This window comes from Carettochelys insculpta, chromosome 4, assembly GCF_033958435.1.
Source record: "Carettochelys insculpta isolate YL-2023 chromosome 4, ASM3395843v1, whole genome shotgun sequence".
In the NCBI taxonomy this organism is placed as follows: domain Eukaryota; kingdom Metazoa; phylum Chordata; order Testudines; family Carettochelyidae; genus Carettochelys; species Carettochelys insculpta.
The window spans coordinates 75801829-75825112 of NC_134140.1; the positions used below are offsets into that span (position 1 = coordinate 75801829).

The window sequence follows — 23284 nt, forward strand, 5'->3', positions numbered from 1 at the left end:
AAAAAGGCAAGAACAGACCACCACTGGTCATCACCTACAGCCCCCAACTCAAACCACTGCAACAACTTATTAAAGACCTACAACCTATCAATCAGGATGCCACACTCCAGAAGGCCCTAGGTGACAGGCCTGTTCTCTCCTACAGACAACCTCCTAACCTTATGAGGATTCTCACCAACTGCCACAATCTGTATCACAGGAACACCTGCCCTGGAACTTTTCCTTGCAACAAAGCCCGCTGCCAGCTTTGGCCACGTATCTATTCTGGAAATACCATCACTGGACCTAACCAGGTTATTCACAGATTCACGGGCACATTCTCATGTTCCTCAACTAACATCATATATGCCATCATATGCCAACAATGCCCAGGTGCTTTGTATAATGGAGAGACTTCAAACTCCCTTAGACAAAGAGTTAATGGGCACAAGACAGACATAAAACCACTCCTGATCCACAAACCTGTTAGTCGGCATTTAACGGCGTGGGCTATTCTGTTATTCTGTTTCCATTCTATATTGCCTTCATTGACCTGACCAAGGCCTTTGACTTGGTCAGCAGGGATGGACTGTTCAAACTGCTCCACAAGATAGGCTGTCCACCACGGTTACTCAAGATGATCCAGTCTTTCCACGAAGACATAAGAGGAACCATCCAATATGACGGCACATTGTCAGATGTTTTCAGCATCAGGAGCGGCGTCAAACAAGGATGCGTCCTTGCTCTGACATTGTTCAGGATCTTCTTCGCACTCCTCCTGAAGCACGCCTGGATCTACAACAGAGGGCATCTTTTTGCATACAAGATCTGATGGCAAACTGTTTAATCTTGCAAGGCTGAAAGCTAAATCTAAGGTGCGGGAAGTCCTTATCAGAGATATGCTGTTCGCAGATGATGCTGCTGTAGCGTCACACACAGAAGACCAGCTTCAGAAACTGCTGGATCAGTTCTCCAAAGCATGCAAGGACTTTGGGCTTTCCATCAGCCTAAAGAAGACAAATGTACTTGGTTAGGACGTTGCTGAACCTCCATCAATCAGCACTGACAACTATATGTTGGAGGTCGTCGACAAGTTCGTTTACCTCGGGTCCACCATCACTGACACCCTGTCATTGGAGACTGAGCTAAATAGGACGATCGGAAAAGCAGCCACAACTCTGTCCAGACTCAGCGAGAGAGTGTGGAGTAACATCAAGTTGTACACCCACACCAAAATGCAAGTCTACAGAGCCTGCATCCTCAGCACCCTCCTTTACGGCAGCGAGTCTTGGACCCTGTATGCCCGCCAGGAAAAGAGGCTGAACATCTTCCACTTGTGCTGCCTCAGGCACATCCTTGGAATATCATGGAAGGACAGAGTGTCCAACACCGCCGTCCTTGAGCAAGCTGGAATCCCAACCATGCACTCCCTCCTCAGGCAGTGGCGGCTCCGCTGGCTTGGCCACGTCCACAGGATGAATGATGGAAGGATCCCAAAAGACATCCTGTATGGCGAGCTAGCCTCTGGCAAAAGACCTCCCGGATGCCCCCAGTTGCACTACAAAGATGTTTGCAAGAGGGACCTCAGGGAGGTAGACATCGAGCCGGACAGCTGGAAGAAGCTGGCAGACAATCGCAGCAGATGGAGGCAGGAACTACGCAAGGGCCTTCAGAAGGGTGAGATGAGGATCAGACAGCTAGCAGAGGAGAGGCAAGCCCACGGAAAGCACAGTAAGGACCTGCCAGACACCCATTACACATGCAACAGATGCAGCAAGGACTGTCAGTCTCATGTGGGCCTGCACAGTCACAGTCAACGCTGCAAATGATGATCCCAAATGGCACTACGAAGGGTGCAATCCATAGTCTACGTAGACTGAAGGGTGCCTACTACTATTCTGTTAATGACTTAAGAGTTTGCATGTTACTGAAGAAGAATTTTCACAACATTCTTGAAAGAGAGGCTGCCAAACTCTCTTTTATATTCAAATTTGACACATGAATATGTGGTTTGAACCGGGATGGGAATTTTCTGAGTCACTATAGGGGCTCGTTCGCATACTTGGCTTAATCTAATTCTTGACTTCCCCCTCTTCCTTCTACCCCTCTACTCTCTGATTTGCTCACCTGGATCATTTTTTTTTCTGATTTGTCCACCTTGATTCCTGTTTTTGGTTCTCTGTGCCTTAAAGACTGAGTCTGTTCTGGTATGGCTATGGTCTGAAGAAGTGGGTCTGTCCCACGAAAGCTCATCACCTCATAAATTATTTTGTTAGTCTTTAAGGTGCTACTTAACTGCTTTTTTGTTTTGATAGTCCTGTAATGTGTGAGGTTATTGGTGTCTCTGTTCCAATTTGCAAATTTCTCACTGCAATCTGTTTTTAAATTATTTAAATTTGTCGATTGGAATTCATATTCCAATTTGACTCATTAACATGTGATATGAACAGAGACAGCATTGATCTTTAAAGTGCTACATTTCTGCCATTTTGTATAGTTCTATTAGGAATTAGGACTGAGATGTCAACCCATTTGTTTCATCCAGGACATTGAGAAGACATAAGATAGCAAAAATAACAATTTGATGCTGCTCTAGACCAAATATCAACTGTCAGTCTAACAAAGACAATGTAGGTGACATAGTATCTTTTTACTGGAAAACTTCTGTGGAAGAGAGAGTTAAGCATTAACACTTACACAGAGCTTTTCCTCTGGTCTGGGAAATATACTCAGAGTGTCACAGCTAGATACAAAATGTAAAAGATTGTTTAGCATAAGTAGTTAACACATATTTTGAGGGATCTTTCAAGGGAAAGTGGCTCATTAATGACTTTCCAGTCCCTGGGGGAGGGGAAAATTGGATGAGGGGGTTTTAATGTTATATATTGTTTTCCGTGATTTTTAGTGTCTAGCAACGAGACAAATTCAAGCTCCCAGGTTCATCTTTTGAAAGTTTTGTGCAGCTTTCATCTCTGTTTGACGTATAAGATGTCAGCTACAGAGTGATTATTTTGTGAAAGGTGTTACAGCTGTTGTGCTATTTGTGTCTTTTTGATTTTCACGTGTTTGCTCATTTAGTCATTCAAGAGTATTCTGGTAATTGTCTGGTTTCACCCACAATAGTGGCTATTGGAGCGTTTAGTAAACTGGATGAAGTACACCATATGTTACGATGGGCATGTGTTTGACCATGGATGTTTAAAGGGGTCTTCTGTATGGGAGAAGGGGAGTGTTGCTTATCGTATAGGTGCCAGGCACTCAGATATCACAGGGGGAGAAAATCCGAAGTATACAACTTAATGCATTCAGAACTACTTTTACCAAACAAGGACATGCCAGCAAAGTAGATGTCATCATGAAATGGGCCACCCCAAAATAATCTGCTTCAATACAGAATAACACCCTTCTCAGGCTGCACATGACAAGTTGCCGCCTATTACACCAAATTTCAACCACTATAGGGTATCAGTAAATAATTACAACACAGACTTGATGCCAGTGTCATAAAAAGCTAATTTTGCGCTTGAGGCAAGAATATAAAATTGTGACCCCTGGTGTTTATAAATTTATAGTAGTTATTTCATAGAAAAAGGGAAAATAATAATTGATAAATGATAAGTAATAAATAGTAACAAAAACACATTTATTTATTATAGTTATGAGGGCCTCACACCTGCCCAGGACCTGAAGACGCCAGCTGTGTAAAATCTGTGTGGAGGTTATAGAGTAGGGGCAAAACATGCCAAACCAGATGCAGTTGAGGAGAGCACCTGGCCTGCCAGGAGAAATGGGTAGGGCAGGAGGCACACTAAGCGAGCTGGCTGGCTCAGATTACAGTTGCAGAGGAAGTGCGTTATCCAGGTGGGGGGGCAGCGCATTGGACACACTGCCTGTCGGAGTGACCCTGCCCTGAGTAGTTACTGGGACAGATAATTGGTTTGAGGGATTCAGGCAAGGAAGGGATTGAACTCCGTTTGCAGGTGGCCCCCTGGGGAGGAGTGTGAGAATGTTACCTGGATGTTGGCTCTAGTGAGAGGTTCATTACCTCTCCCGGAGCCGAGAGCAGGGGTCTGCACCTGAAATAGCAAAAAGAGCCATTTTTTCAAATTCACGTACAAAATCAATACATCAAGAGCTGCAGTGCCTGGGAATACGAGACAGTCCTTCACAATAATGTCAAATTGTACTTTTGTCAGTCTCTCCTTTTTTAGGGGAGGCTGTGCTGGTAGCTCAGCCATCCAGATGTTGCCACATTCTCCCTCACTCCCAAAGAAAACCCTAGCAAGGAGATATACCTATCTCATAGAACTAGAAGGGACCTTCAAAGGTCATCGAGTCCAGTGCCCTGCGCTCACAGCGAGGCCTATAACCATCCCTGACACACTTTTTTTTTAAACTAACTTGCCCCAGAACCTTGAAAGGCCCCTCAAGGACTGAATTCACAACCCTGAGTTTTCAAGGCCATTGCGCTATCCTGAACGGGAGGCAGAGAGCAGGCATAACAACACAGGGCTTTATCTTGTTGTAGCTCTTTGCAAACCACTTGCAGTACCCCAGGGAATAAGTATTAGTCGCTGAGGGGGTAAAAACTGAGTGGCATCTCTGTTAATAGTACATCAGCCGGCCAATGTGTTGTCTGTGTAACAGCCAAGCAAGAGCAGCAGTGGGTATGTGCAATTAGGCCTTACATACAAGACACAGTAAGTAAACAGTTATTTAACCCCACAGTGCTGGTGTGGTTCCTTCACAGGCAGGAGTCCTGACTGATCTGTCGTACAGATAAGGAAATGGGCAGGGAGGTAAAATGAGCCAAAGGAAGAGATGTCAGCCACACCCCAGAGGAGGTAGCTCAGGTGACTCCAGTGCCTGCTTTCCACTCATGCCTACTGCACAGACTGGCAGCCAGACAGCTGGGCTGCAGCTGGGAGGGCTGGCTGAGCTGGCTGCACTTTCTGTGGATCAGGGCGGAGCAGAGTAGCCAGGGCAACAGGTAGTGGAAATAAAGAGGAGGGTGTGACAAAGGACAGACTGACCCCAGCCTGCTCCTCTCCTCCCCTCTACATCCACCCCAGTCCCTCAAATCCAGTATCTCTCCCATACCCCACTCACCCTGCAGCCCCCCGACATCCCTATATACCCTGATGTGCACCCAAGACCCACTCATCCAGCAGCCCCCCCAACACCCCCACAAACCCAGCTTCTCTCCCAAACCCCACTCACCCAGCAGCCCCCTGACTCCCGTACATATCCAGCTGGTGAATTCACAGGCTGGGAGCGGGATGCCATGAGTGCCCCCAGCAGCCGAAGGCAGGACTGAGTCACCTCAGGGGGTGCAGTAATGAGGCTGGGAAGCTCCATCTGAGCTGCACATGGCTCTTTAAGAGCCATTAGCAGCTAGTTGTGCTGATGGCAACTGCTGCTCCTACCACGACTCAGATTAACTCTAATAATAAAATAATTAACTATAATAAACAGAAGTTATTTTATTATTATTAATGTATTTTCCCTTTTTCTATAAAATAACAACTATGAGGGAGTATCAGAGGGGTAGCTGAATTAGTCTGTGTCTTCCAAAACAACAAGAAGTCCTGTGGCACCTTATAGACTAACAAATATTTTGGAGCATAAGCTTTCGTGGGCAAAGTGGGTCTTTGCCCACGAAAGCTTATGCTCCAAAATATCTGTTAATCTATGAGGGAATGCAATTTTACATGGGTTTCCAGGGCTGCTGTACTTTAAAGTCTGGCTGGAGGAGCAGAGCATGGACCTCTGCTTGCAGTGGACAGAGAATTTGCCAGCCCCAGGTGTTAACTGAAGTGTGTCTACACTATTTTTTGATGACATAATCTGTTGATGGAGGTGCTATGCCTCAAACTTGCAAGACAAAACTCTGCTGGGAAAACTGCTGTGTTCTGTCAACAGAGAAGGGAAGAGATATGGGTTGAACCAGTTAGCTGAGTGCCTTGGCCCTGCCTAAGCCTTGTCCATACAGCTATAAGCCTGGTTTGACTAGCCCTCCCCATCTGTTAAAAGATAGATCTAAGTAGTTTTTATGGGACTCCATTTTGGTAGATATTAAGAGTTGAAATCATAGCATGACAGCTGAGGCCACTAAAAGCTGAAATCACAGAGTAGCAGCTGAGGCCACTGAGAGCTGAAATTTTCCTGGCTGGGATGACTTAGTCAGGGTTGATCCTGCTTGAAGCAGAGGGCTGGGCTAGATGACCTCCTGAGGTCCCTGCCAGCCCTATGATTCTGTGATCCAAGACAGAATGCTTTTGTTATGTGGACACTCCCTAGATTTGTCAAAGGAAGGCCTCTTCTGTCAACAAAACTTTGTAGTGTAGATTCTCCCTCAGGTTTGTCAACAAAAACCTCAATTTTGTCTATAAAACTCTCTAGTGTAGACAAAGCCCAAGTGACTTTCCTAATTCCTAACAGGGGGCAGGAGTACTGTGACTAATGGGAACGCTCTGTAAATTTGATTTAGTGTATTGCCACTAGGGCTGCGTCTACACGTGCACGCTACTTCGAAGTAGCGGCAGTAACTTCGAAATAGCGCCCGTCACGTCTACACGTGTTGGGCGCTATTTCGAAGTTGAAATCGACGTTAGGCGGCGAGACGTCGAAGTCGCTAACCCCATGAGCGGATGGGAATAGCGCCCTACTTCGACGTTCAACATCGAAGTAGGGACGTGTAGACGATCCGCGTCCCGCAACATCGAAATAGCGGGGTCCTCCATGGCGGCCATCAGCTGGGGGGTTGAGAGATACTCTCTCTCCAGCCCTTGCGGGGCTCTGTGGTCACCGTGGGCAGCAGCCCTTAGCCCAGGGCTTCTGGCTGCTGCTGCTGCAGCTGGGGGTCCATGCTGCATATACAGGGTCTGCAACTAGTTGTTGGCTCTGTGTATCTTGCACTGTTTAATGAAAGTGTGTCTGGGAGGGGCCCTTTAAGGGAGCGACTTGCTGTTGAGTCCGCCCCGTGACCCTGTCTGCAGCTGTGCCTGGCTCCCTTATTTCGATGTGTGCTACTTTGGCGTGTAGACGTTCCCTCGCTGTGCCTATTTCGATGTTGGGCTGAGCAACGTCGAAGTTGAACATCGACGTTGCCAGCCCTGGAGGACGTGTAGACGTTATTCATCGAAATAGCCTATTTCGATGTCGCAACATCGAAATAAGCTATTTCGAAGTTGGGTGCACGTGTAGACGTAGCCTAGGTGTGCTAAATCAAAATCTGAAAGACTGACCCTGGATCTAGTGTAGACGTATCCTAATATTCAGGGATTGACTCAGTTACAACGCTCCATACAACTGGCAATCTGAGGAACAGATTCCATATCTATCCCAGTGCTAGTCTACTAAGCCATCCACTGAAACTTGACTTTCCACATTGTACAGATGATTAATGTAAAAAAAGCTGTCAGCATGAATGCATTTTTATTAATTATTTATATTTCTAACCACTTGAAGGGGTGGCCATCCCTGGTGTGGGGCTTTTTTTGACAAACGTTTAAAATATAAACACCAACAAACTCACCCAGTTACTCAATCAGTGCCTTACAAGACATGGCTTTGGGAGGGAGGGGAAATTCAGTCTGAAAAAATGTTCTGTTTCATTCAGGAGATGATAACTGAAATGCCATCGTATAACTTCAGCAGCGTATGGAAATGATAAAAACTCTAAACCAAAAGTGATGCAAAGTAAATTTTAAAAACGTAAAGTTTTGTTTTAAATTGATCCAAACATGAGGCAAATTGCCATGGTCTCTAGGAACATAGGAACGTCTACATGATAACTTATGACATTTTAGTTCATAGGCTTAGTTTTTCAAAGGAATGTTTGACTACATCTTGACTGTAGCCAGAGCTTTAATTTATTTACATTGCATAAATTTGCAAATTGTGTAATTATTTTGAGGCACTTTATTTTGAACTTGGTGCCATCCAAATGTCACTGAGGTTCAAAATAAGGGGCTATTTCAAGGTTTCTGATACCCCTGTCATGAGGGGTGGATGTGTGGGGAGGGCTGCATGGATGGGTGTCACTGGGACCCCTGAGCCTCATGGAGGACCTCGTTAATGTGGACTCCCATCCCAGTGTGCCTGGTGATTCAGGGTAGTGACCAGCTGTTCATATCTGGGGACAGACTGCCACTCACACCAGTAAAAATGCCTTGCACTTGCCCTCCACAATGTTGTAGAGGGTGCAGCAGACACCCACCACCTGAGGAACATTCTGCAGCCCAAATTCCAGGAATGTGAGGAGGCACCTGAACCAGCCCTTCACACACCCGAACGCTCGCTCAATCCCATTGTGGTCCTGGCTGTCTGGTATTGAAAAGGTCCTATGTGGGGTCCAAGTGGCCTGTATAGGGCCACATTAGCCAGGGCTGCAGGGGGTATGTGGCATCTACCAGCATGCACAGGAGCATGCTGGTGTTCCTGACCAGGATCTCACACGGGGGGATGTAGGTCCTGGCCTCCAGCCCACAGAGACATCCATGAACCGGCTTCTCAAGTCCACGAGGGCTTGTAGCACTCCCAAGTGGTAGTCCTTTCTGTTAATATAGTGTCCAGTGCTCTGTTCTGGGGCATGGAAGGAAAGGTGTGCACTGAAGCAGTTGGGGAATCCAAGTGCGGCAAATCCTGCAACGGCTGCGTCCAGGTCCCCAACATGGATGACACCCTGGAGCAGCATCCCATTGAGGCTATTGATGACCTGCATGGGATGGAGAGCATGCACTCTCATTTGGGTGTAATAAGATGTGCCTGCCCCCGCCCCCCATGTCCTCTCCTCACTCCCTCGCCATATGCCCCCAGCCTTTAAGGGTTCCCTTTGCCCAGGAACCCCCTCCCCACTCCCTGTTGCATATGTGTGACCCAAGCATCTTCACATCCATGAGGACAGCCTCAACCAAATTGGTGTCCCATGAACTGGTAGCTGTTCAGGGTGGTTAGCTTCCATACAGCGATGGTGACCCATTTCTTGAGGGACTGAGTGAGCTGCATGAGGGTGTCCTGGTGTCTGAGGGTGGGCCATGAGCCAGTGGCAGAGGTCCAGGAAGGTCCACTTGCTCATACAGAAATTCTGGAGCCATCTAAGGTCATCCCAGTCCCCCATCATCAGTTGTTCCCACAAGTTGGAGCTGCTGGGGTGGCTCCAGAGGTGCTGGGGCACTCGGGGAGTTGCGGGGGTGGGGACCCAGCAGAATCCTGGGGGGTGCTCGATGCCTCTGGCAGGGAGGCTCACTCACTGTGGCCAGACAGCTGACCATGACATCCCTGAGGGACAGCTATAGTAGCACCAATAGCTCCTTGGGGGCTGCTATCTACACAGGGGAGCTTGGCTGACCTCAGCATGTGCAAACCAGGGATGTTTGAGAGGGATCCTTCAAGAGAGTGCCTAGCTGCAGCTTCTGGAAGGGCTTGTCAGCCATGCAGCCCCCATCTGCTGACTTTCCTGCTCCCTTCTTTTGAAAGAGCGGCTGTAGTTGTGTGGATGCTGTCTTTTGAGAGCTTGTATGATGGCTCTGCCATTATTATATATGCATAGATGCTGACTAATGTCCTTCTTATTTACAAATGAAGTAGAAAGTGCTTCACTGTCTTCATATCAAAGGGCTACAACCTGTTTCTTACCAGCCACAGTACTAGCATTACTAGTTAAGACTGTCCACTGTTTGCCCATATTAAATGTAATCATGTTAAAATCACTGGCCTCTAGGCAATCACCAGCTTTCAGTTCAGTGCTTAATGATCATAATGAGGTCCAAAATAGTTATCTGCTATAGATGCCATACTTTTTTGTGTTAATAACTTCTCATCTATAACCTTTAGGAATTTGCTGTTGTTTTTACAACTAGTTGCATGATATTTTGAGTGTGTGCCTTCCAAGTTCATATCGCACCTTTTCTCTCCATATATTGCGGGCAAGTATTTAAGGAGTTACAGTAAACCTTCATTTTAGGTGGCTTCCCACTGCACGAAACTCACATTAATGCGAGTTTCACACAGTGTGAAGCTGCTGGGCTGTTAGATTGCCTAGCTTCCTGCAGCTTCAGGCAGCCAGGCATGCTAAAAACCCCATTCCCTGCCTTCCCAGAGTGACACTAGGCACCACTCTGGGAACATAGGGGGAAGGCTTTTAGCCCATCTAGCTGCCTGCTGCTGCGGGCAGCCAGGTGGGCTAAAACCCCCCTTCCCCCTGCTTCCCAGAGCAGTGCCTCTTGACAGCCGCACTGGTTCACCCCCATTAAGCCCCCAGCTGGCTCAACCCGCCCCCCAACTCACCTGCCCCCCTGGACCGAGCTCATTCCTTCCCAAATGCACCAGCTCACCTCTCCCCAAGGGGGCGCTCCAGCCACATGAATGGGGCTCCCCTCCAACTCGCATGCCCCAATCCCCGGCTTGCCTGGGCCTCAACCCCACCACCTGGCCCCTGCTCACCCCACCCCAACATGCCTCAGTTTAACTCCTTCCTTGACCAGTTCAACCCCCCTGCAGCTCCAGCTCCTGCCTGCTGGGCATGGAGTTCTGGCTACCGGCTGTGGGTGCTCATGGCCTGGAGCTCTGGGGCAGTGGCTGCTGTAGGCAATGCCCATCCAGAGCCCTGGGGAAGCGGCAGCCATGGGCACCCCCTTCCCCTCCTCCCAGGGCCCCAACCCACTCCCTATGCCCTCCCCAACTTATGCAAAATTCAAGGTATGTGAGGGTTGGCTGGAATGTGAGGGATTACTGCACTGCACTGCACTGTATTTAGGGATTACTGGATTTAGCCTGTACTTGAGGGATTACTGTAGTTAGCCTGTTCTTAGGTATGATGTGATGGTCTGCAGTAGACCACAAGCACCTTCTCCTAGTCATTGATAATTAGCATATTAGCATGTACATTCTAGGACCTATGAGTCTGCTTTATCATTAGCTGTTACCACATCTTTGGTCAGCTCTGTTTCTCCTAAACAGATTGTAACCAGTGATTTTAATATTCCAGTCATGTGAATTGTCCCACCAAGTTTCAGTAACGCCAATGATATCTTCACATTGGCTACGTCTACACGTGAACGCTACATCGAAGTAGCTTATTTTGATGTAGCGACATCAAAATAGGCTATTTCGATGAATAACGTCTACACGTCCTCCAGGGCTGGCAACGTCAACGTTCAACGTCGACGTTGGGCAGCACCACATCGAAACAGGCGCTGCAAGGGAAGGGAAGGGAACGTCTACACGCCAAAGTAGCACACATCAAAATAAGGGTGCCAGCTGCAGACAGGGTCACAGCGTGGACTAGCGCTTCCGGGGCAACAGCTAGCCACTCCCTTAAAGGGCCCCTCCCAGACACACTCAGCCTGCACAGCACGCGGTCTGCAGAGCCATAGGCACGCACACCTCGAGTGACGCAGTCATGGACCCCCAGCAGCAGCAGCAGAAGCAGCAGCAGCCAGAGGTCCACCCAGCCGCCCTTGCAGGAGCAGTGCTCGCCCTGCTCGATGCCATGCAGGAGGCAGCTGAGCACCTCCTTGCCACAGAGGAGGAGCTGCCCGCAGGGGAGGAGGACACGGCCCCCAACCCTGCAGCACCCCACCGCGCCCCCCCACCGCACACGCCGCCAGCTGTGGAGCTACCCCACCAGCACCTACTGGTGGGAGCGGCTGGTGCTCGGAGAGTGGGACAACGACTGCTGGCTCCAGAACTTTTGCATGAGCCAGCAGACATTTCTGGAGCTATGCCAGTGGCTCACCCCCGCACTGAGGCACCAGGACACCGCCATGCGGTGTGCCCTCAGCGTCAAGAAACGGGTTGGCATCGCTGTCTAGAAGCTGGCCACTCAAGACAGCTACCGATCCGTGGGCCAGCAGTTTGGCGTCGGCAAGGCCACCGTCGGGGTTGTCCTCGTGGAGGTAAGAGGACCCACGGGGGGAGGGGGAGGCAGCCCTGGCAGGGGAGGGGAGGGGGGCCCTGGCAGGGGAGGGCCACACACACCCTGCACACCCCTCATTGGTGCTCTCCCATGTGCTTCCCCTGCAGGTCGTCCACGCCATCAACGCCCTGCTCCTCCACAGGCTTGTGCAGCTTGGGGACCCAGATGCTGCCATCGCGGGCTTTGCCACCCTGGGCTTCCCCAATTGCTTCAGGGCTCTGGATGGGACTCACATCCCCATCCGCGCCCCGGAGCACAGTGGAGGATGCTACATAAACAGGAAGGGCTACCACTCAGTGGTCCTCCAGGCCTTGGTGGACAGCCGGGGCCGTTTCCTGGACATTTATGTGGGCTGGCCTGGCAGCAACCACGATGCCCGGGTATTCCAGAACTCAGGCCTGTGCCGCCAGCTCGAGGCAGGGACCTACAACCCCCAGCGGGAGATCCCTGTGGGGGACACCACCATGCCCCTCTGTGTCATCGCAGATGCGGCATACCCCCTCCGGCCCTGGCTCATGCACCTGTACACGGGCCATCTGTCTGCCAGCCAGGAGCGCGTCAACCAGAGCCTGAACCACGTGCGCCAGGTGGTAGAGCGCACATTTGGCTGCCTCAAAGGGCACTGGAGGTGTCTCCTCACCCGCCTTGATGCGGGCCCCACCAACATCCCCCAGATTGTGGGCGCTTGCAGCGCCGTACACAACCTCGTGGAGAGCAAGGGGGGGCCTTCTTTCAGGGCTGGGCTGTGGAGGCCGGCAGGGCCGATGTGCAGCCACCCGCTGCCCCCAGTCGCCAGGTGGACCCCAAAGGGACCCGGGTCCGGGAGGCCCTGCGGGCCCAGTTCGATGAGGCCGCGGGGTGAACGCTGGCAGGCCCCCCCACTGCCCCCCCATCCTCCACAGCACTCCTTGCCCCTACGCCCACACCACGGAGCACCCAAGAGCACCCCCACACACACTTTTCTTGTAAAAATAAAAGCAGACAGTTGTTTGTCAACTCAAATATCTTTAGAACTGTTATTATTATTATTATTGTTATCAACAAGACTAACTAACTATGTACAGGGGAAATCTAACTGATAAATATATATACATTATAAAAATAGGGATAACATGAAAGGGGAAGACAAGGAAGGGGAGAACTATTTACATGGGGGGGGTAAGTATCAGCATTGTAACAGGGGGTCAAATATACAAACTATTTACAACAAACGAACTTAAAACTGGGGGGAATATATACAAAGGGGGAGGCCACGTCCTGGGCCCCACACCCCTAAAGTCCAGTGCTGGGAGTGGGCAGCTGAGATCCCCGCCTCGGCCTCAGCCCTGGCCGGGGCTGGCTGGGGGCAGGGCGGACTGGGAGATACGGCCAGCGAGTGTCAGCTGGCCCCAGGTCTCCCTCAGCGGAATGGCCCTCGGTGGTGGATGGCAGTGCAATGGCGGACAGCGCAAGCGGCTGGAGCAGTGGCTGGAGCAGCAGGTGGAGCAGGCAGGGTGGGCGCTGCGGCGGCCAGTGCGGCATGGGGGGCCAGGGAGTCCGCGATGCGGTTGAGGGTCCGCATGTAGGCCCCCCCATGCCTCCTGGTGCCAGGCCAGTGCCCGCTCCTGCAGCTGGAGGCAGCGTTCCTCCACCCGCAGCTGCTGCTCGGTGACCTTGGAGGGCCAGCAGCTGGGGGTCCGTCGCCGTTGGCTGCTGGTGCTGGGTCCACTGTCTTCCCCGCCGTGGGGCTGGTTGGTCCTCCGCCGAGGGGCTGGCCTGGCGTGATGGCCCCGGAGGGCTGTCCGGGACCACTGAGGCCTCGCCGGCTCTCTCTGGTCCTTCCGATGGTGCAGCTGCGGAACACGGGGGTGGGGGAAGAAGAGTGGAGACAGCCGTTAGTGTGGGCCCCGAGCCGTGGCCCTTGTCCTCCCACCCCTCTGCTGCAGGTTCCCCATCCCCGTCCCCAGGAGATGCTGCTGTGATGGGGTTCAGGGGTCCCCCTGCACTGCACCCCATCTGCTGGCAGGAGTGACTCTCACTCACTCAGCAGGTATGACAGGAGGTTTATTAGGCAACAGATGCCCAGTTTCTCACAGAAGCGACAGTACAGCAGTCAGACGGTCCTTCCAACCCGTCCTGAGGAGAAGACCCTGAGGGGTGCCCCTCTGGGGTGTAGCGTTCCCCCTCCTCAGGCTGGCTTCCTTCTAGCTCTCCCTTCCCCTAGCCTCTAACTGCCGCCCCCGATTCAAACCCAGCTCGGCTCCTCCTTCCTCTTTGTTCAGGGCAGAGGTGTAACCTGCCAGTTGTAGCCCCAGGATCATCCCTAGCCACTGGGAGCTATTCAGCTTGTTTCTCATATCTAGCCTGAGTCTCGCATTTGCACTCCCCCCACTCCATCACATGCTGCTGCTGCTGGGTGTCCCACCCCCTCCCCCCGGGGACCCTAGAGGTTCCGCTCCCCCCAGCCCTGGGGATAGGGCATGGCACTGTCGTGCTGGGGGGGGCAGGGGCTGATGCACTCTTCCGAGGGACATGCCACTGCTGTTCTTGGGGCCATGGTCATCTGGGCACTTGGAGAGCCCTGGTCATATCTATTACCCCCACCCCTCAACCCCAGGGGTGTGCACCAGGGGGGGTACATACCTGATGGTCCACTCCCATGGTCGGGGGACACCCAGGGGGGCAGACGCCCAGCTGGAGCTCCAGGACAGCAGCATTATCTGGAGGCCGGTGTCGCTGGAGGAGGACTCCCCTTCCTTCTCCTCCTCCTCCTCCTCCGGTGCCCCGGGGATAGGCTCCTGGGGGGGCCCCCGGGGTGCGGGGCTTGCCTCCGGGGTGGACTGCGCCTCCAGGGCCTGCTGGGCCTCGTCGGCTGAGGTGTCAAGAGTGGCCAGAGGGGAGGAGGTGTGCCATGGGCCCAGGATGTTCCTGAGCTCCCTGTAAAAGGGGCAAGTGACAGGGGTGGCCCCAGATCGGCCGGCCACATCCCGGGCCCAGGCGTAACCCTGCCGCAGCTCCTTCACTTTACTCCGCACATGATCCGGAGTGCGGGCAGGGTGACCCCAGGCGGCCAGGCCCTCAGCCAGCCGAGCGAACGCATCCGCGTTCCGCATCTTGCTCCCCATTACCTGGAGCACCTCCTCCTCGCTCCAGAGCCCCAGCAGGTCCCGACGCTCGGCCTCCGTCCAGGAGGGGCCCCACTGCTGCTTCCCCGCCTGGCTGCTGGGCTGGGAGCCCTGGTTCCCCTGGGGGGGTCCCCTGGGGGCGCTTGGGGGGCTGCCATGAGGCCATCGCAGCTGGGGTGGGTGTATGTGGTGGCTGAGGGACGTGCAGGCTGGCCGCGTGTCTGGGCTGCCGCCTGCACGTTCTCTCAGCTTCCTGCACAGGAAGGGAGGGGGCGGGGAGCTTTAAGGGGCCGCTCCACGTGGCCACCTTCGAGCTCAGGGTCTGGAGAGAGCGTCTCTCAACCCCTCAGCTGATGGCCGCCATGGAGGACCCCGCAATTTCGATGTTGCAGGACGCACAACGACTACACGTTCCCTACTTCGACGTTGAACGTCGAAGTAGGGCGCTATTCCCATCCCCTGATGGGGTTGGCGACTTCGACGTCTCGCCGCCTAACGTCGATGTTAACTTCGAAATAGCGCCCAACACATGTAGCCGTGACGGGCGCTATTTCGAAGTTGGCGCCGCTACTTCGAAGTAGCATGCACGTGTAGACACGGCTATTGAGTGTCACATTGTTTCAATTTGTTGACAGTATTGTGAGTTTCATTTTGTACCAAATTTTTATCTCTGTTTCTCTTACCTTGTTTTTTTTTTACTTTAATGGTACTCCTGGTACTCCTGATGAGAAGATTACTTTTAAGCAGGCTTATTTGTAAAAGAAAATGGCATTTAATATGTCAATTTAAATAAAATTGATTTAAATAAAAACTATGCTTTATTTTGTGTAGTCATCAATTTTAGTCACTCACCTTAAAAATCAGTAAATGACAAAGATTATGATTTTTCCCAGGAAGTTAATTCATGTGTGTTGCAAGTATTAGATGGTTTCAAATCCTATTTTTCTTGTTAAATGTAATTTTTGTTTTTATTAATGCACACCATAAAGTAGAAAGGACGTGTTCTTAAACTGAAGTGATGTTCGGGGGGGGGACTAATTATTTTTTTATTTTTATTTACTAACATTTGAATGTTTTACCTAGCTCTGGATTGAAGATGTCAATCATCAAACAATATGCAGATGGGGCCAAATGTTGGGGAAATCCCCCAAACACTGACACCTTCTTTCTACCTTGCGGAATGAGGATGGCTGGCGGTTGGCAGGGGGACCGGGGGGGCAGCAGAAGGCTCCCAGAACAGCAGACTTTATGTGTTAATACAGTATTTTTCATCCTCAGCAACACAGCATCATGTATCCTGATTCTCAGTAGGTTTCTTGACGTGTAGGACAGTATTTTTAGTCAATGTCAGTGCTAAAAGCAAAGGCATCCAAAATCTGACTTTCCAATACATAATATGGGCCTAATCTTGTTCAGTGAAACCATTCCAATTTCCTGTCCTAGCATCACTGTCATCCTCACTTGTTATTAATCATATTAACCCATGGGCTCAGATTGCCAGGCTTTCCATGCACATTAGCATGCCTGAGGAAGAAAACCTGGCTCTCAGGCTAGCATGGTTTTAAATGAGTGTTGAGATAAAGCACCTGATAAGGGGAAAAAAGATGTTGCTGATGGTACATGTCTGGACGAGAAGAATGCTGTGCTTTCCCTAAGCATTAGAAAATGTTTAAGGTTTTTGTGTGAGTAGAATACAATAGTTAATGGGACTAGAAACACTCCTTTGTGGGATAATGTACAAACAGAGAACCACTATGGAGTTTATATTAAAATTTCTATCAATATAAAACTTAGAAATTTTAAGGTGTAATTTTACAGCAATTTTTGGTGGAAATTCTCAGATTTATGAAGGGATGTTTAAAAATTTGACAAATCAGGTTGTTGGAGTTGTAAGACATAAACCCTAAAATCTTGTTTGCTAATTATATAATCTGAATTAGAAAGAGTTGCAATAACAATTCAGATGGATTACTCTAATGTTCTCAACAAAATCTGAGAACTAAATGAAGTGACTTAAAATATGTGGGATGTACTACATCTTTGACATTCAAGCTTTTTATCCCTTCTGAGTTTGGTAAAAGTTGCATTATTTTTTTTTTTGAAACTGAATAAACAAAATCTCAATAGATTTTGACATATCTGGAATAATTTTTATTTCTTACCTTCCAATTAACTAGATCTATGGTTTTAAAGCGTTTTGCTTTATAAATTCTGAATTATAATTGCAAAGAAGCCAAGAAAACACAGGTTTTTATAAGCAGCTTAATGTTGTAAACATTTGAAGCTGAGCTGTGCAGGAGCGTATTGTTTACCTTAACTCCTCTGCTTTGCTTGCATAGATTGCATGTTTGCACATAATTAGGCTATGTGCTTTCTTTCTTTGATGTTCTGCTTTTTCCTCTTAGGTTTGGATTTATTCTTCACAAAGACGAGCCTCTGCTCCAGAAAATTGATCTTGAAACTATGTCATACATCAAGACAATTAGTTTAAAGGATTATAATTGCATTCCTCAGTTTCTGGCTTATACACAACTTGGAGGATATTATTTTATCTCCTGCAAGCCTGATACAACTGGGGCCATTCCACCACAGCTTATAGTGGACGGTGTCACTGATTCTGTGATTGGTTACAATGGTGACGTGACGGGCACACCATATATGTCTCCAGATGGGCACTATCTTGTCAGCATTGATGATGTGAAAGGGCTTATGAGAGTACAGTCCTTTTCAATCACAGGAGAAATACAGGATGCATTTGATATTCACACTAACTTGCACATATCTGATGTGGCTTTTCAGCCATCATTTACTGAAGCCCATCAGTACAACATCTATGCTAGCTCCACTACACAAACTGATGTGCTCTTCGTAGAGCTCTCCTCTGGCAAAGTTAAAATGGTGAAGAGCCTTAAAGAGCCTATCAAAAGAGCAGAATGGCCATGGAACAATAAGAACCGAATAATCAAGGACAGTGGTCTCTTTGGTCAGTACCTTATGACACCTTCCAAGGAATCTCTGTTTATCCTGGATGGAAGACTCAATAAGTTAAATTGTGAAATCACTGAAGTTGAAAGAGGCAATACAGTAATTTGGGTTGGAGAAGCATAAGCGATCATATTAGATAATTACTGAATGACGTTCTACAGTACCTTGCACTTAAATCCATTCTTTAAATTTCTCCTTTGAAATTTAGATCCTTCTGTATTTATCAATTGATGGGTTCAGATACAATTTGATATTACCTTTGACAGAAAATTATTAAAAAAATGATTCCTCATTAAAGGGACTTATTACTAATGACATCTGAGTATATATTTGTTGGTTGATTAGAATCAATATTGAATAATTAAAAATGACAGCAATTCAAAAAATTAATTATGAAATGATGATACAATATTTTAAAGTAGTTTAAAAAATTTAAGCTTCAGGGAATTTCACATTATTTACTATGATGCATTGCATTTTTAAGTGGCACACTTAACTATACTTAAATTCTGGTTAAGTTTTCTTCCAACAAACTATAAGAAATGTTGTGCAACATTAGACTTCTTAAATGGAAATGTTCTGTCCTGTCCACTTTTTGTGCCTTGAAGGGAATGTCTCATAAGGAAAATGGAGAGTAGAAACTGTATAGTTTATTCCCAGTGTGGATTGCTTGTCATTGCAAAGAAGCATTTTAGTGACACTGGTTTCTAGTCTCTATCACACTAAGGAAAACAAATGGCAAATTATATTTGCAAATGTTTTCCACACTCTGGTTTTGATCATTGCAGTTTGAAAAGTTTATTTTTCATGCAAGTTTCAGTTGAGAGGATAGCAAAAGTTTTACCTTGTTTGTAACAGATCAGTCAGGTTATTTTGCCTTTGCAGGTTGCAAGCAACAGGGAGTTTCAGTTCTACTAAAGAGAAACATCATGTGTATCTGCTTAGAAAAAAATCGCACTTTTTCAAAATGATAGGAAGATTCACTTGTACTGGCAAGCAAACTGTTCTTTTTTAAAATTAATTTTATGCAGCATGCAGTTTGAAGAACTTAAAACTCAGAACTGGATTTAAGACTACAATAAAATGATTTCATTTTTGCTTGTGGATTGTGCTACGTGCAAATATTTTATAACCTTTTTGTTTTGCTCAGCAGATTTTTTTCCACTCCAAATCTTCACTTGGACTATTAAATGAAATAACCATTTTTAATTTAACTAAATGCTAGTCTAAATTCACCTATAGCTTGCACATCTAAATTGTAAGGTTCTGAAATTTAGAATGTTAGCCCATAAAATCCAAAAAAATAAATATGTGACTAATTGAAGTGGTAGTAAAATATCTACCCAGACTTATAGTAATTTTTACAGTTATTTTCCTAAGGAACATGTCTGAACTCTTAAACTGTTGTCTATTTACTAAAAAGAATTAGAAAAAGAAATCTTTTCTAAATAACTTTTGATCCAGATTGTGTTAAGTCACTTAGAAATCTGCAAGTTTCTAGCATTGTAATTGTGTGTGTAGTTTGCATCCTGTGCTATGTGATACAGTAGAGCTCTCTTTAGCTTGAGGAAACTTCCTGGCAGGTAGAGTTAATTAAAAATAAAAATCTGCTTACATTTCTAGACACTCAATCTGTTTTCCTTTTTAACAATTTTTCCCATTGTGAATGAGACCCTTGTAACCTGTTACACAATTATTTACAGTAGTCTGTCTCTTATGCTTTTTTTCTTCTGTAACTTATACCCTGTGGATGTTCTGTATGTAGAAAATGCTTGAAAAAGGAGAATAAACCCCTTACATTTTAAACATTCTTGACTTCAGTGAATATTGCAATATAACTGTTATATTTTATTGGCGTGGTCTAAGAAACAACTGTTTCATTTGAAGGCCAGGGAAGAAGTGGATCAACTGTGTCTCATCACCTGCCGCATATGATGTGCACAGTATATGATTTTGTTCGGGGAAATTTTACCAACTGTAAAGATTTACATGTGCTGTTACACAGAAAACCTTAGGACTTGTATTTCTCTACAAAGCATAGTGTTATGTCACAAACAGTAAAGGATACAACTAAGAAGCTGCTTATCCCAACAGACTCACTTAAGTATAAAAAGCCAATTACCTGTTAGCTCAAAATATTTTTTAAGTTTTCAAAAATGTTTGGTAGTAGTTGGTACTTTAAATTGTAAATTGAATTTGTTAAACTTTAATTAACAAGGACAGATTTTCTGCTCATGCAAACTGTAAGAACTCAAGCAGCTTCAATGAAACAACATTAACATTAGATGAGCATAGACTTGCTAAATTATAGTTTAAAGTGCATTATTGAAAGTATCCTTGATGGTTAGTTGGATCCCTTTTTGCTTGTTTTTCTCTAATTCAGTGGGATGTCATTGGCCCACAGTTTGCTTGGTTTCCAGCTGTTGATTTTTAAAATGTACTTCCAGCTCCTCTGAACATGGGTTGAAGTTCTAGCAACCAAAATTTTATCCTGATACAAAGTATCAAAGACTGTTTCAGATCCATTGTTAATTGATTGTTGTTATAAACAAAGCTCCAACCAGTACTTTCTGTTAAAATATATCCAAAAAATGTGCTGTGAGAATACCTTAGCAAACATTGAACATTTATTATGGTAAAATTAATTTTCGTCCATAATCAGTGATAATTCTTTAAGATTGGCTCATAGATACAAATTGAGAAATCTTGTTCTTAACACAGAAAAGAGTCAGAACCATATGCAAATTAATTTGAAATAAGTATAATTTGCTGAAAAAAGTATGTTGAGAGGACAACACAAAATTAAAATGTTTCACTTGAAGTCTGTGGAGGCAGAATGAGAATTGCTTGGACAATTTGTAGCTTTCCATTTATTCCAACCTGAAGTATTCCAAAAGATTGCTGTCCTTTTATGAGAAAAAGTTCTGGCAGGGAAGAATGATTGAAAGAAAAGGAAATCCATCATCAGTATAAGATCATTAAGTGAAGAGACTAGCTAATCCAAATATGTGGTCTATGTGCAAAGGTCACTGGCTTTGAAAGTACTTTAATTTGTATCACATTGAAATTTAAGCACTCAGTTGAATATTGAGAATCATTTCCATCAATGTTCCCTGAAAACCAAGCACTTGTGTGACAGTTCAAATGAAGCTAAGCTGATTAGCAAAAGTTCCCACAGCCACCTCCAGTGGGTCACTTATGTTTCTGTTGGTGGCGCACATCTGCTCATGTACTAGAAAAGACAGTTCAAATCATCTTTTTCTTTAGCTAAGTTGGAACAATATTTACTATCTATTAAAAAGCAACATATGGTGCATAAAACAGGTTTTTAATAGTATTTTAATCATTCAGGTTGAATTCATTCCATGGCTTGAAAGAGCATCTGAATTTTGTCCCACAGTGTAGTTGGATAATGTGTATGATAGTTTAATTTTCTAGTAGCTCTTGAATAGTTGTTGAAGGAGAGACACAGGGCTTATTAAAATGCCAACATGGAGAAAATATGGGAAATGGAAGATGTGATAGCATAATCAGCAAGGGCAAGATTCATTCTGATACATTCCAGCTTCCATTTTTGCTCATGAAACCTGTGCTTAGCAATAATTACAGGCATAATTTAAGAATTTCAAATGTCAAACTAGTTGATTGCACTTGCATCTCAGGTACTTAAAGCTAAATTACCTAATTTGCAATCATAAACCTAGAGAGTGACTAAAAATCTGGTCCAAGCGTCACTCAGTATGTATGTTGACATTTGGCTAATCTTGAGCTTTGAAATGTTCATCTTGAGCCAGTATCTCAGTTCATACTTATGCCTAGAAAGCTGTCCTCCGTGGTCAAATAAAACTAGGTTTGTAAAGGGCATTCCTTCTAAACAATGACAGAAAAGTTGTAGCACAAGCCTCTGCAAGAGCTGGCATACAACAGCTTTTGCTACTGTCTTTAATTTACACTAGCATCTCTTCTCCATTGCCTTTAAATACAACGTAACTGTTAGTAGCAGCAGTGAGCCATAGGAGAAAGAAATCAATGTAATCCTGGTTTTAAGAATAAGCATGTGGAAATCATGCTTTAATAACTGAATAGAAAAAAATATGAGCATGAAAGAAATGTGTTAGTCTGACAATAGCATAACAGTCTTAAACATCATTTTCTACAAAAACCTGTTATGTTTTATGTAAAGCTGGTAGAAGTTGATTCCCATCTGACCCTCCTTGGCTGCACTCCGCTTTACAGTGGCTGATAAATTCAAATTTTTGGAAAAGATTGAATAGCCCTTATATCTTTAAAAACCATGAAAATAATCATATAATTCATTCATATTAAGGTTATTCTTATTTTCATTTTCTTGATGAAAAATAAATTCTTTCAAGTAGTAATGATGCTAATAGTCTCATTTTTAATCTTGCTGGAGCTGTGTCCTGTATCTGCTAGTGATGACGGACACTAGATCTCACATTGTTTAATAACACTGCTGTTTCACTATCTTCCCCCTTTTATTAAATGTGAACTGAATGTGTAAAATAAGAATCTCTGATGGGACACTCAGGGGTTTGCTTTTGACAATTTGTATTTTTGTTTGTAATTGTGTGTGTTTTTGTGAGCACAAACCCCAGAATTAACCTTTACCAAAGTATTATGGTTTCATAGAATCATAGAATTCTAGGGCTGGAAGGGACCTCAGGACGTCATCTAGTCCAGACCCCGCCTAAAGCAGGATCAACGTCAACTAAATCATACCAGCTATGACTATGTCAAGCCCTTCTTGTTGCCCTTCACATTCCTTGATAGCCACAGTTCCAGTTCTGCTTTCACTTTCCTGATTACCCCACAGCATTCTGCAGGCATATATATATATATACACACACACACACACTCTGTCCTTGGTCATCTGTTCACTTCTTATATGCATCCTTTTTGAGTTTAAGCTCACCAAGGATTTCCCATGTAAGCCAAGCTGGTTGCCTACCATATTTGCTTTTCTTACTGCACATCAGGATAGTTTGTTCCTGTACCTTCCTTAAGACCACGTTAAAACACTGCGGCTACGTCTACACGTGCAGCCAACATCGAAATAGCTTATTTCGATGTTGCGACATCGAAATAGTCTATTTCGATGAATAACGTCTACACGTCCTCCAGGGCCGGCAACGTCGATGTTCAACTTCGACGTTGCTCAGCCCAACATCGAAATAGGCACAGCGAGGGAACGTCTACATGTCAGAGTAGCACACATCGAAATAGGGATGCCAGGCACAGCTGCAGACAGGGTCACAGGGCGGACTCAACAGCAAGC

The 23284-nt window shown here is 46.5% G+C and overlaps 1 protein-coding gene across 2 annotated transcripts in view; it reads left to right on the forward strand.

The window, feature by feature from the left end:
- Nucleotides 1-18111, forward strand: part of FSTL5 (follistatin like 5) — a 655002-nt gene extending 636891 nt beyond the window's left edge. For both annotated transcript variants that reach the window (XM_074991879.1, XM_074991878.1), the window contains one exon: nt 17409-18111. In XM_074991879.1, the coding sequence (XP_074847980.1) occupies nt 17409-18111 (703 nt within the window). The remainder of the gene's footprint in view (nt 1-17408) is intronic.
- The last annotated feature ends 5173 nt before the right edge of the window (nt 18112-23284 follow it).